At 44.4% G+C, this 12,935-nt stretch overlaps 1 protein-coding gene across 3 annotated transcripts in view; it reads left to right on the top strand.

Moving 5' to 3' along the window:
* Positions 1–12,935, top strand: part of Abcc1 (ATP binding cassette subfamily C member 1) — a 128,338-nt gene that overhangs the window by 18,889 nt on the left and 96,514 nt on the right. For all 3 annotated transcript variants that reach the window (XM_055597749.1, XM_055597748.1, XM_055597751.1), the window contains exons 2-3: positions 9,735–9,911; positions 11,789–11,914. In XM_055597749.1, the coding sequence (XP_055453724.1) occupies positions 9,735–9,911; positions 11,789–11,914 (303 nt within the window). The remainder of the gene's footprint in view (positions 1–9,734; positions 9,912–11,788; positions 11,915–12,935) is intronic.

Below are 12,935 nucleotides of genomic sequence, written 5' to 3'. Positions count from 1 at the left end.
TGTGTCTTGGTACATATGTGGAAATCAGCAGGTAACTTGAGGGAGTCAGTTTTTCCTACCATGTGGGTTCTAGGAATTTAACTCAAGTTTTTGGGCTTGATGGCAGACACTGTTAACTGCTGAGACATCTCACTGGCGTTTTCTAGCATTTTCAGTGTAAAGTTGGTTGAATTTGAGGTTGCAGGGCCTGTGGATATGGAGTACTGAGTATATGTTTGAACTGTAAAAAATGGGGAAAAGCTCTGAAACCAGCCAGATGAGGTCAGTGGTTCTGAATGCTGTGCAGCTGACTTTATCCCAGGGGACACATGGTAGTGTGGAATAATACTTGTAGTGGTCCCAAGTGAGGGGTTGATGCATGTTGAGGGAGTCCCAGCTCAGGATAGCCTCAGACACCAGTGTGGAGACTTATGCCTGGGCTCAGTGTTTCTGCTGCTGGAAACCGGAAGATTGGCAAGTCACTTCTTGTAGCTGTGCTTTGTCCTAGTGGTTGGATATCATGCCAATGGCATGCTTGATATGCAAGGTCTTTTTGTGCAGGGAGCTGCAGCACTGTATCAGTCTTGGGATGACATTAAGGACAAATCTTAGAAGTCAGAGACAAGACATCCCCAGGGCAAGTTGGCTAGCTAAATAAATTGAAAATCCATGCTAAATAAATTGAAAAGCTCTAGGTTCAATTCAAAGACAGTGCCTCAAGGAGTAAGATAGTGACTTAAGAAAGACTCAGTGTCAACCTCTGGCTGCTACACACATGTCTACACATGCACTTGTATATACACTCACACATGGAACACACGCACACACCATATGCATACAAGAAGAAAGATATAAATGTCAATTTCATGCCATTTCATTTCGTGCAATGAAACTGAGCAAGATAGAAACAAGGACAGTTACAGGGCATGGGAAAGGATGTAGACATAAAGACACCTTTTATGATAGTGGGTGCAGGGAGCTCATGTTGAGATAACACAAAAAGTCTTACCCTAGTATCCATGTTGACAGGAGCAGGAGCTTTGGAGAATACTTCTTTCCTGGGGCCTGGTAGGTGTCATAGGCTGTGAGTGGCTGGTGGCTGGGTGAGGGGGAGAGCTTATTGCTATCTCTTTGCCAGGGTTTGGCCCAGGCATGTGGCTGGTGGAGACAAGAAGACAGCTGGCATTGGAGACAGTGCAGCTGCTGCCAAGTCCCTGATATGTTCAGGCAGGTACCTTGGCAATTATACTCCAGCCTTCCCATTAAAGGTTAGTGTCATTGAGTAGCAGTGCTGAGGTGTATCATGTGGAATTCTCTTTTCTGAGAAGCAGCGACTTTTTCTTTCTCATTTTTCTTTTTCTTTTCCTCTGTTTCTTTTTGTTCAGTGCTGGGGCAAGTACTGTGTTACATCTCTAGCCCCTCTTCTGTTTGTTCTTTTAAGATAGGGTCTCACTAAGTTACTCAACCTAGCCTTGAACTCATTTTGTAGCCCAGGCAAGACTTGAACCTCTGATTCTCCTGTCCCAGCTTTTCCAGTGGTTAGGATGATAGGCCTGACCCACCAAACTCAGCATGGAGTTGCTGTGTTTCTCTCTTTACTTTGGAAATATAGAGAAAGCCTTCCCCTGAATGGTGCATTTGGATGAAAGAAGAGGTGAGCACCAAACTTGTCATCCCTGGATCAGAAAGCAACAGGGAGATGTGGCCTGAAACATTGATGGATAGACAGAGTCTATGGTAGAGACCAGTAGAAAATCTGGATGGGCGAGGCTGTGGCTCAGATTGCATCTAGGTCTGGGTTTGCTCCCCAGCCCTGCAAAGCTGAGTGTGGTAGCACATACCTATAAGTGACATACCACTGTCCCTTTCTCACAGAGGCCACAGTTAGAAACATGTGTGGAACAGTGACACATAGCACTTGTGTACTCTGTTGAGATGTTCAGATCATTGCTGTGGTGATGATCCACAATCATCATTCAGGTCTTGGGTTGGCAGCTTTACCTATCTGTACATGTGTTCTCATGTACAGCATAGCAGTGGCTCCTTCTTGAGCTCTGAAATTAAATGAGCTAAACCACTATTAATGCTTGTGTCTTGTCACATGGAGTGCCAGTTAGTATCCCTTTTCTCTTCTTGAGATATCAAATCACACTATTATGTATGGTTTGTTGTCTTGCTCTGAGCAAAGCCCAGGCATCTTAAGCTAGAATCACAGTGGAGAATGATAGATTTTCACAGGCCACTGAATTTGTTGGGTTTAGTCTCCTTGGAGTGGGTCAGTGCCTAAGTTTTCACAGTGGAGAATAAAAACAGCACTTACCTCAGAGGCTTGTGGTGGGATCACACCATTTGATTGACCACTACATCCGGGCCATTTAAGGACATACTGTGATGGCCTCTGGCAGAAATAGGAGTGCTTCTGTCTTAAACACCAGAAGCTTCCCAGTGAGCTCGCCCCAAGCCTTTATCACAGGGCCCGGTCATCATGGATGTATGTATATATGTATGTTTTTGTTTTTGTTTTTCAGACAGGGTGTCTCTGTGTAGTCTTGGCTGTCCTGTTCTAGACCTGGCTGGCCTCAAACTCACAGAGGTTCATCTGCCTCTGGCTCCTGAGTGCTGGAATTAAAGGCGAGTGCTACCATGCCTGGCACATCATGAATGTGTTTTTCTAAAATCCTTATGTGTGAACTCTAGGGTACCATGACTGGTACTCCTCCTGTGAGCCAGTCTCTAGAAGTGCAGGACCCCAGAATCCTTCTTGCAGGGTCTGGGGTTGGGTCTAGTTTGCAGTGCTCTTGTGTGATGTTGATGGTTCTTCCTGGGTTGTCAGTATTGTGAAAAGCAGGAGCTATGACCATGTGCCCAGTGTTTCTGTTTTTGTCTTGAGACAGAATCTCAATATGTAGCTGAGGCTGGCCTCAAACTCGATAGCCCATGCTTTAGCCTCTTCTGTGCTGGGATGACAAGATGTGTATTGCCAAGTTCAGCAAACAGATAATCGGAGTTCCTATGACTTGTTTCACTTTTCCTAACTGGATATCAGGCCCAGAGTCTTGTGTTTGGTTTGCTGGCATGGCCAGGGGATCCTGAAGCCTTTGGTTCTGGGCTATCATGTGGGCTCTGAGATGGGTGCCTGAAAACTCTGAGGGTGAAGTAGATTTTCCAGTTTGTAGCTGCTTTGCAGGGAAGTGTAAGGCATGAATTTCCTATCTTCCAGAAACTTGTTCTGATCTCTCATGAGTAAGTATAAATAATGAGGAAGTCAGTTTCTCAGGGTTCCTGAGTTAGTTGTCATGTCTGCATATCTCCTGTGGTCTCACGGAAGTGGTATGTGTTTGTGTGGTACAGGTGCCTGCCAGCATGTCTTGGTTTACTTTCTCTAGGTTCATATTTTAGAGTCATCTGGGTATTCTGGTTCTTCCCTTGTTCCTGGTAGGCGTGAGGCTTAGGAACTAAGTGAAGGGCAATGAGTCTTTGGAGGGTGGCACTTTGTATGTTTTACTTAGCTTAAGAAGCAGATGCAACTGGGGAGATGGCTTAGGGAGCGAAGGCGTTTCTCTCTGACCTGACAGCCTGGATTCAATCTCTGAGACCTACATTGTGGAAGGAAGGAACTGACTCTCCTGGTTTCTCCTGACTTCCACATATACAGTGTGGCATATACTCCCTTCCCCCCAATCCCTCCAGGAGAAAAACAAAAACAAAGGAAGTAGTTTCTAAGGGAGTACATTGTAATAGTTTGGAATAGCAAAAGGTTGGCCAGCACCCTAGTGTGGCTTTGGTCAGTACAGTGAGCACTCCCTTGCCCCATTCCATCCTGCAGTGGAAAGAGATGTGCCGTTTGTGCTCAGGTGTGCATGGCCTTCTGTGGGCTAGGTGACAAGTGGAAATGTCAGAACTAGGTCTAGCTTTAAGGAGCTTGCCTAGCATGTATGTGGCCCCAAGACCACCAATACCACAAAACAGACAAAACAAAGCCTGGGAAAAGTAGCTCAGTGGTAGAGCACTTGTTTAGCATATATGAGGTTCTAGGTTTAATCCCTAGGACCACCAAACACATACAGGGGGGTGGGAGTAGTGGTGGTGCTGGTGGTGGGGTGGTGGGAAGAAGGGAAAAAGGTAGTTATAAAGCAGTGTCAAGTTCTACAGGAAGCATCCAGAAATATTGAGTGCTTTCTTCCTAGGGGACATCTAAGCCTGTTGCTGCCTGTGGGTCCACAGTAACAAGATTAGACAAAGACATTGGTGTTGATGTGGAAGCTGTGGAATTCTAGACAGGTTTGTGTCTCTGTCTTAGTTTCTGAAAAATTTAGACAGTAAAAACAAAAGTAAACACAAGCAAACAAACAAAACAGGACTTGAGGATGTAGCTCAGTTGATTGAGTGCTTGCCTGACACTCAGATGCCTTGGGTTCTACCCCCCAGTATTACGTAAACTGAGCATAATGTTGCATACTTGTTAGTAGGATGAAGCAAGAGGGTTGCCATGAGTTCAAGGCCAGTCTGGACTGCATAGGGAGACCTTGTTTCAAAACAACACAATCAAGTCTTACACTGCCGATTAAAGTGAAATTAAAAAATAATTTTTTAGCTGGGCATGGTGGTGCATGCCTTTAAGGTTTTTTTTTTTTTTTAAAGATTCCTTATTTTCTGGCCTCTAACAACAGGTATGTACAGGGAGCAGAGCCCAGGATGTCACACCAGGGCTGTGGGGCTCTGTGGATTTCCAGGTAAGGGCAGGAAGAAAGGTCCTAGGCATGTGTGTCATTGGCTCTACTTTTAGTGCTTACTGTCATTGCTTGTGGTACTGATGACAGTGTACACTTGTTGCTGAAACAACACACTTCTTCTCTCCATCTGCAGTTGAGTCTAGAATAGGAGTCAATCTGCCTTAGGGTCCTGGTATTTTTAGTTTCCAGCAGCTTCCTCTGTCTTTGAGGCTTGAGGCCTGTGACCCATAACACTAGCCATATGATATCACATGTCATCTGACTCTGATATTCCTGTGTAAATCATGAGCCACCTGGACCATGGCCTAATGGGCTGATCTATTATTTAAACATTTTTATTAAATTTATTTACTTTATGTTTGTACATGCATGTGTGTCATTGCATATGTGTTGAGGTCAGATGACAACTTTTAGGAGTTGGTTTTCTGTCCATCATGTGGGTCCCAAGGATTAAACTAAGGTCATTCATTAGGCTTCGTGGAAAGTGCCTTAACCCACTGAGCTATCTCTCTAGCCCTACTATTGAAAGATTTTTAATTGTATCTCTTGAGTCTCTCAGGCTGTGAGATCTGGGTACAGGACCCAGGTATCTTGGGGATGCCCTGTTGCCTCCTTTCCCAGTGTACCTGGCATATCTTCTTGTTTGTTTGAGACAAGGGTCATGCTTTGTACTTCAGGCTGTCTTTGAACTCAGGATTTTCCTGCCAAAACCTCCTAAGAACTGTGATTGCAGACCTACTCTACCATGCCTGGTGGGCCTGTGAGGCTGGCAAATGTGGGAAGGGCAGAATACGAGGTAGGTCTGGAAGTCAGGTGGCTGTTGTGTGCCTGGGCTCATACTGAAGGAGGACCCAGTTTGAGGAGTGTTCATCTTCTTGCTAGCTCCTGTTCTCCAGGTTCTAATGATACTTCAGCCTATTCTTGTCTGGGGCTCTTTTCTTGCCTCACCATGTGCTTGGTCTGCACATCAGACATGAGGATATGGGGTGTTTTCTTGTCCAGGAGAGGAACTATTTCCCATCACTCCTTAAGGGAGCCAGAAGGTCTCAATGTGTCTAGTTTAGTATTTTAGAGCTTCTCCTGTGTCTAAGGGGCTGAAGCCTGGGTGCCTGATAAGGAGTGTCTTTGCAGGAATGTGGACTCTGTCAAGGATGGGGTGATCAGATAGAGTGTGTCAGTCAGCGTTGGTGATATTCAGGTTTGTCATATGGCTTGCTTTGTGTATTGGGCTTGTTTAAACATCCTTGGCTTCTATTCATAACATGCCAGTGGCACAATCCCTTGATAACCTCACTGTAACAACCGGAAATCTTTCCAAGCAATGTCAGATGTCACTTGAAAGACAGACTGGCCCCTAGTTTGAAAAGCATTGTTTTAAATCATAAGTTAAGGGGCAGGAGTGTGGCTCATTGAGGGAGGGCTTGCCTAGTCTATGTGAGGCCTTAGGTTTGATACTGAGCACCAATAAACCAAAATAACATACTTTCATTCCTGTGGCTCAGTGCTTGTTCCTCACCCTTAGGAAAGGAATGATGCTAGGGAATATAAGTGCCTGTTTCCTGTCTCTGTTCTGTTCCTGGTACATGTTTGACCTCCTCCAAATTCCAAGCCTCTGATGGTGCCAGAGAAAGGAGAAGGGAGGGGTTCCCCTTGCTTTTTTACGTGCTTGGCTTGTACGTCTGGCATGAGGATTTGAATGTTTGCCTTTCCAGGACAGGGACTAGGGACTATTTTCTACCATTTCCTGGTTCCCGTTGGTGGTCCAAAGTCTGTCTGTGCCTAAGTCAGTGTTTCCGGGCTTTATTCTTAGTTCTAATGAGTCAGAGGGCGTAGCAGGGTAGCTCAGCTGGCATCAGACAGGTGGTATTTCTGCCAACAGGTCACCAGAGCCTTTCCTGACCCTGGGCCTAATGTTATATTGGGACTCTAGCCTCCCAATCTTCATGGATTGCAATAGGAAACAACACCCCATGCTTTTTTCTAAGTAGATCTGTGTCCTGAAGCTCAGAACATCCCAGGTCAGCTGCCTCTCCTGAACATAGCACTTGGCATATAGTCTGTTTGTACAAAGAGCTATTCTCAAATTACTGTCTCTGATCTTGGCTAGCCTAACCCCTGAGCTTGTACCAGCTCTTATCCTGCATGTTGTCCCTTATGCTCAGCCTACTTGTGAACAACTAGACTCTGATTCAGACCATGTCCAACTCTTGTCATCTCTGCCACTGCTCATTCTTGCTGAGGGCCAGTTTTTGGAGAATTCACAAGTCTGAGCCAGTACATGGTTTGTCTGCTCTGCACAGGTTAACTTGTGCTCTGTAAAGCCAAAGGGTATTTATTGGCTATCTTTGTGCCATCTTGTCCCAGAGAGCTGTTATATATAGGTTGATGCAAGTTGGGGTGTTGCAGCCCTCAGCACCCCAGGACTGAGTTTCAAGATCAGAGATGGAAACTTGGGTTAAGACCCCTGGGTCTCTATTCATGTGCATTGTATATGAATAATCTAAGCATCCTGTCTTCACAGCCCTTATCTGGAAAAGAACAAAGTGGGATTTTGTTGTTTTGTTTTCTTTCCATTTTACAAATCTGGGGATTGAACTCAAGGACTCATGTGCTAGATAAAGACCACTGACTGAGCTACAGCCCCCAGCCTTTTTTTCTTTTTCAACTGCTTTTTTGGACTTGCATTCCCCTTTCCTCAGCCTCCCCAGTGCTGAAATGATGTTCTCATTAGTTACTTCAATAGGAGGGAAGCTGAGCCTGGTACTAGGAGAACCAGAGTTCCCAGCCTGCATGGCTATACTGGCTGTTGTCTTTGGCTCTCTGGTTTGTTTCCAAATCAGAAATCTTACCCTTTCAGTTCTCTGCTGTTTGTTTACTAAGTGTGCATTGAAGCTGTTGCTGGTATTTTAGAAGCAACACATGCAGAGAGAAAAGTCCAAACAAGACCAAAGATTATAACTCCAAACACCTAGTTTCCGGTTTCTTTGGCTTCAGGCCACCTTCCCAACCAAACAGCTGCTTGGTCTCTTTCTTTACTCACTGCCTAAGAAAATGCTCTTGCCTAGCCATTTGTGTCTTCTTTAGGCTGATTTTAAGTATTTATTACTTATTTTGTAAAACACTTTTTGTCTAGGCTGGCCTTGAACCCCTCATTTTCCTATTGTACCCTCTTAAGTGCTGGAGTCATACAGGTATGCACTTCAGTGCCCAGCTCGATGGTGATAATTTTGTGTGTATGTACATGTATACATGCACTGGGCATGCATGTACATGTAGAGATTTCTGTGCATCTTAGTTTTTGAGAACAGGGTCTCTTCAGCTCACTCTCACTGACTCACAGTCACACACTGCTGCACTTAGATTTTTTTATGTGGGTTCTGGCGATCAAACTCAGATCCTCATGTTTTCATGGCAAGGACTTTACCCACAGTGCCATAGTCTCCCCAACTAATATTGATTTTAGATGGGACCGTGGTACACATAACTGATAAACAGTACAGATGTTTTCTATTTCTGGACAAGCTTCTATGTATATTAGGCTTCTATGTATGCTAACCTGCATGTTGTATGCTTGGGTCTCAGTTTTTGTTCTCAGAAAATGGGTTTTAAGGAAAGGTTTGTTCATTTTTTAATGAAATCCACCTTGGCCTCAAATTCAGGGGCCACCTTCTTGTCTCTGCTTTGTAGCTGCTGGAATTAAAGACGTGTACTGGCATGCATAGGAATGTACTGGTTTGCTCTGTAGAGGGATTCTAATCCAGCAACATGGCTACTCTGGCTGGAATACAAATACATCCTTAGCACACACCTTTAATCCCTCTGGCTGGAATGTAGACACACCCTTAGTACACACCTTTAATCTCAAACAGTGAGGGTAAAGTTAGTTGGTAGAAGGAAGCAGCCATGTTTGAAAAGTGATGTCTAATTTAGACAAAATGACCAATCAGAGAAAGATTTGACAGAACAGGATTTGTCAAACTCTCAGGAGAATAGAAAGGAAGGAGAGGTAACTTAAAAGGGAAAGAAGAGGCAGTTTTCCTGGGATAGTTGTACAGAGACAGGTTGCAGAGAGAGAACAAGCTAGATACAGATGAAGACAGAACCAGCTAGAAAATGAGAAGGAGCCAGAGGATTAGAACATATTGCTAAATTTAGTATGAGGTCAAGCAAAGCAATTCAGTCAAAATAGAGGGAAACCAGTTTGAATCAGTCAGCTTGGAGAGGAGTTTGAACTAGAACAACTGAATTGAACCAGCCAGTCAGAGCTCAGAAAGAACTAGAAAGGGTGGTCTTATTCAGCAGTAAGTCTCAGAGGCTAAAAACACTCTTGGCCTAGATTGTATTGTTCTGCCCAGTTCGCAAACCCCAAAAGACCAGGAATAAATGGACTCTGCTGTAAATACATGAGGTTCTTTTTATTATAAATCATTATAAGCTGAGCTTGGGCCCACACCCCCACCATGCTTAGGCTAGTTGGGTGATTTAAAGATTCTGGTCCCTCCCAGCATGCCCAAGGCAGAGGTGATTCCTGCCTGGCAAGCATCTGTTGGTCAAAATGCTACATTTTGAATTGATTGGCTATAGGAAGGTCCCCAGACCATTAATGATCTGGTGTCCCTCCCTAGGGGGATGGGCCAGTTTCCTAGCAACTGTATCTCTAGAGGGTGGGGAAAGAATGCAATAAGGTGGTTCTTCCCCTCAGCACATTCCTGGACTTCTCCATCCAGCTAATTCAGGCCTTAAATATTAATAATAGCTGATTTTTTTAATCTTTTGGTCTCTCAGTATGGAGGCTACAGTTGAACCTAGGAGGACTTGCTTATGGCCCCAGGATTACCTGTTCTTTGTTCCTGCTACTTGCTGCCCAGGTTCTCTGGCCACTGGCCCTTTGAAGGTGAGAGGTCCCTGGATGTAGGAATCATGGTCTATTTCTTTGAGCCTACAGCAGCAGGATTTGAATTCTGTGAGCTCCTGTTCCCTGGAGGAATGACAGCTGACCTTTGCATGTGCTTGTGTCCTCAGGACTGGAATGTCACATGGTACACCAGCAACCCCGACTTTACCAAGTGCTTTCAGAACACAGTCCTCACATGGGTGCCTTGTTTCTACCTCTGGACCTGTTTCCCCCTCTATTTCTTCTATCTCTCCCGACATGACCGGGGCTACATCCAGATGACACACCTCAATAAAGCCAAAACTGTAAGTCACTTGGTATTGCAGTGGGGTGGGGCACCTGGGTAGGTGTGTAGCCTAGGCTAGCCTTGTGTGAAAAAGGCAGAAGAATGTGGTAAATTAAAGCTGGAGATTTGGAGCCAAACATAGGTTCACAACTCAGGCCACAGGACCTTTGGGTGAAGTATTTAACCTCCATGGTCTCAGTTTTCCTGTGTGTGCACTGGGGATGATGGAAGCTTTTTCAGAGAATTGAGGAAATTCTTAGGAGACTATCATAAGGTCTTTATTAAAGTTTTTTATTAAAAAAAAAAAAACACAAACTTTGAAAGTGTTTTTAGTGCTGAGGAAATGGCTCACTGGATTAAGTGCTATACAATATGAGGATCAGAATTTGGATCCCCAGTATCTATGTGAAAGTTGAGGTGGAGACAGGAATCCATCCCCTGGGCAAGCTGGCTAGCCAGATTAGCTGAAAAGGGTCACCCAGGCTCAAGCAAGAGACCTCGTATGAGGAATAAAGTAAAAGGCAACCAAAAGATACTTGGTAGCAAACTCTGGCCTCAGTGTACTTCTGTACCCATATACACATATGCATCCTCACACATATGCATGCACATGACACTAATGCAAAAAAAATTTTCACCTTGAAATAATTTCAGGCTATAGGGAAGTTGTAAGAATAATACCAAAACCTGTGCCAGTTCTTCTGCCTGAGGCTCACATTGGCTGTTATTTGTTTTTTTTCTTAGTCTTTGCTTTCTCCATGTATACATATAATTTTATTGCCCAGCTCATCCCAGCCCATGACCTTCACTCCCCTATCCTAGTAACTAGCTCACTTACTAACAACAATAGATGCTCAGAAGATAGTATGGTATAAATGGTCCATAAACCAATAATCAACAAAAGCTAGTGTTGGAGCGTCAGCCGGACGTTGCTGGGCATCACCATGGTGAGTGTTGGCTGGTGGGGCTGGCAATGAGAAATGAGAGGACTTGGTCTCTGGTGTGGCTGAGTGGGAGAGTGCTTGCCTAGCATGAGCAAGGGCATGGCTTCCATCAACAAAAGAGAAACTGTGTAATGAGCCAGGCATAGTAAGTAGCACATGCCTTCATTATTATTATTTGGCCATTTATGAAGAGGTGACATTTACCATGCCTTTGTGCTCCTTAATCCTTTTTTTAATTAAAAAACTTTTTTTTTTTTTTTTTTTTTTTTTTTTGAGGCAGGTTTCTACTCTACAACCCAAGCTGGCCTGGAACTTGGGATCCCCCTGTCTTTGTTCCTGTTTCTCCCATGCTGGGATTTCAGACCACCACACCTGGCTTGCCCATCATTTTTTAGTATTTCTTTCCTTAAATTGGGCTGTTCCATTGTTAAATATCATCAGTGTCAGGCAGGGATAGAACCATCTCAGCAGCTATTACTAGATGTCAAATTCTGTGCAAAGTACTAGGGGTATAAGAATAAGTGAGACGGGGCTGGAGATGGTTAAGAGCACTGACTGCTCTTCCAAAGGACCCAGGTTCAATTCTCAACACCCACATGGCAGCTCACAGCTGTCTGTTACTCCAAGATCTGGCACCCTCACCCAGACATACACACAGGTAAAACACAAATGCATGTAAAATAAAAATAAATGAAGAATAAGTGAGACAACTTGGCATTGTGGAGCACACCTGTCATCTTGCACTTGAGAGGCTGAGGTAGGAAGCCCAGGAGTTCAAAGTCAGCTTGGGCTATGTAGTGAGGCCCTGTCTAAAGAGAAAGACTAAGAAGCTGGATGCTTTATCTGAGAACCTTGGAGGTTAGCTGGTGTCCTTGTGAACTTTTTTTGTGGTTGCTCAGAGTGATCCCAGGGTTGTTGCCATAACATGCCATGGTGTTCTGTTTCCTTCCAGGCCTTAGGATTTTTTCTGTGGCTTATCTGCTGGGCAGACCTCTTCTACTCTTTCTGGGAAAGAAGTCAGGGGGCAGTCCTAGCCCTGGTGTTACTCGTCAGCCCGACACTGCTGGGCATCACCATGGTGAGTGTTGGCTGGTGGGGCTGGCAATGAAAAATGAGAGGACTTGGTCTCTGGTGTGGCTGAGTGGGAGAGTGCTTGCCTAGCATGAGCAAGGGCATGGCTTCCATCAACAAAAGAGAAACTGTGTAATGAGCCAGGCATAGTAGCACATGCCTTCATCCTAGCACTTGGAGGGATGGGAAATTCAATGTCAGCCTGGCTGAAATAGTGAATTTGAGGCCAGCCTGGGCTTCTTAACACCCTGTATTGTAAAACCAAGAAATTAGAGGCTAAAGAGATGAATCAACGGTTAAAAGTGCTTGCTGTTCTTGCAGAGGACCCAAATTTGGTTCCACCATGTATATTGGGTGGCTCACAACCCCTTGTAATTTCCAGCTACAGCAGGATTTCTCTTCAGACCTTTGGGAATTTCCACATATGTTTGGTACACACACAGACACATACACATACCTAGAAATAAAAATAAATCTGAAAAAAACAAAATGAAACAAAACCAAGAGACAAGACTGATGAAATGGTTTGGAGGGTAAAGGTGCTTGCACTGTAAAGCTTAAAGACTTCCCAAAAAGTTGTCCTCTGACTTTCACATGTTCATTACAGCATTTGTGCACTTTCATGTGTGCATGCATAAACACATATAATAAAAAATATTTTTTAACCTCTGAAACGAAATATATAGAATCTCTAATGTTTAGGAGAGCCATCAACAGGAGCCGTAGTCCCTACCCTGCCCTGCAGTCTGCTGACTGCAGTTCACAGATTGTCATTTGTAGTAATTTCTCAAGAGTGATGGATTTGGGAGTTCTGAGACTGACATGAGCATGGAGGAGGGATAGAACAATTGTGGAGCACCTGTGAGAGCATAGTCTCTGTGATAGTGGCAGCAGCTGGCATTAGTTGAGTTTGTATTTTCCTAAGTGCTTCTCCAAGGACTACTTGTTTCTCATGAATAATATGAGGACTATGTGCAGTGACTCTGATGAGGTGTCTCTACCTCAGCACTAACTGACAAATGGACAGA

Source organism: Psammomys obesus, unplaced genomic scaffold, assembly GCF_907164565.1.
Source record: "Psammomys obesus unplaced genomic scaffold, mPsaObe1.curated_primary_1811, whole genome shotgun sequence".
Lineage (NCBI taxonomy): Eukaryota > Metazoa > Chordata > Mammalia > Rodentia > Muridae > Psammomys > Psammomys obesus.
The sequence above is the reverse complement of the archived record's forward strand: the minus strand, read 5'-3'. Positions and strand labels throughout refer to the sequence as shown.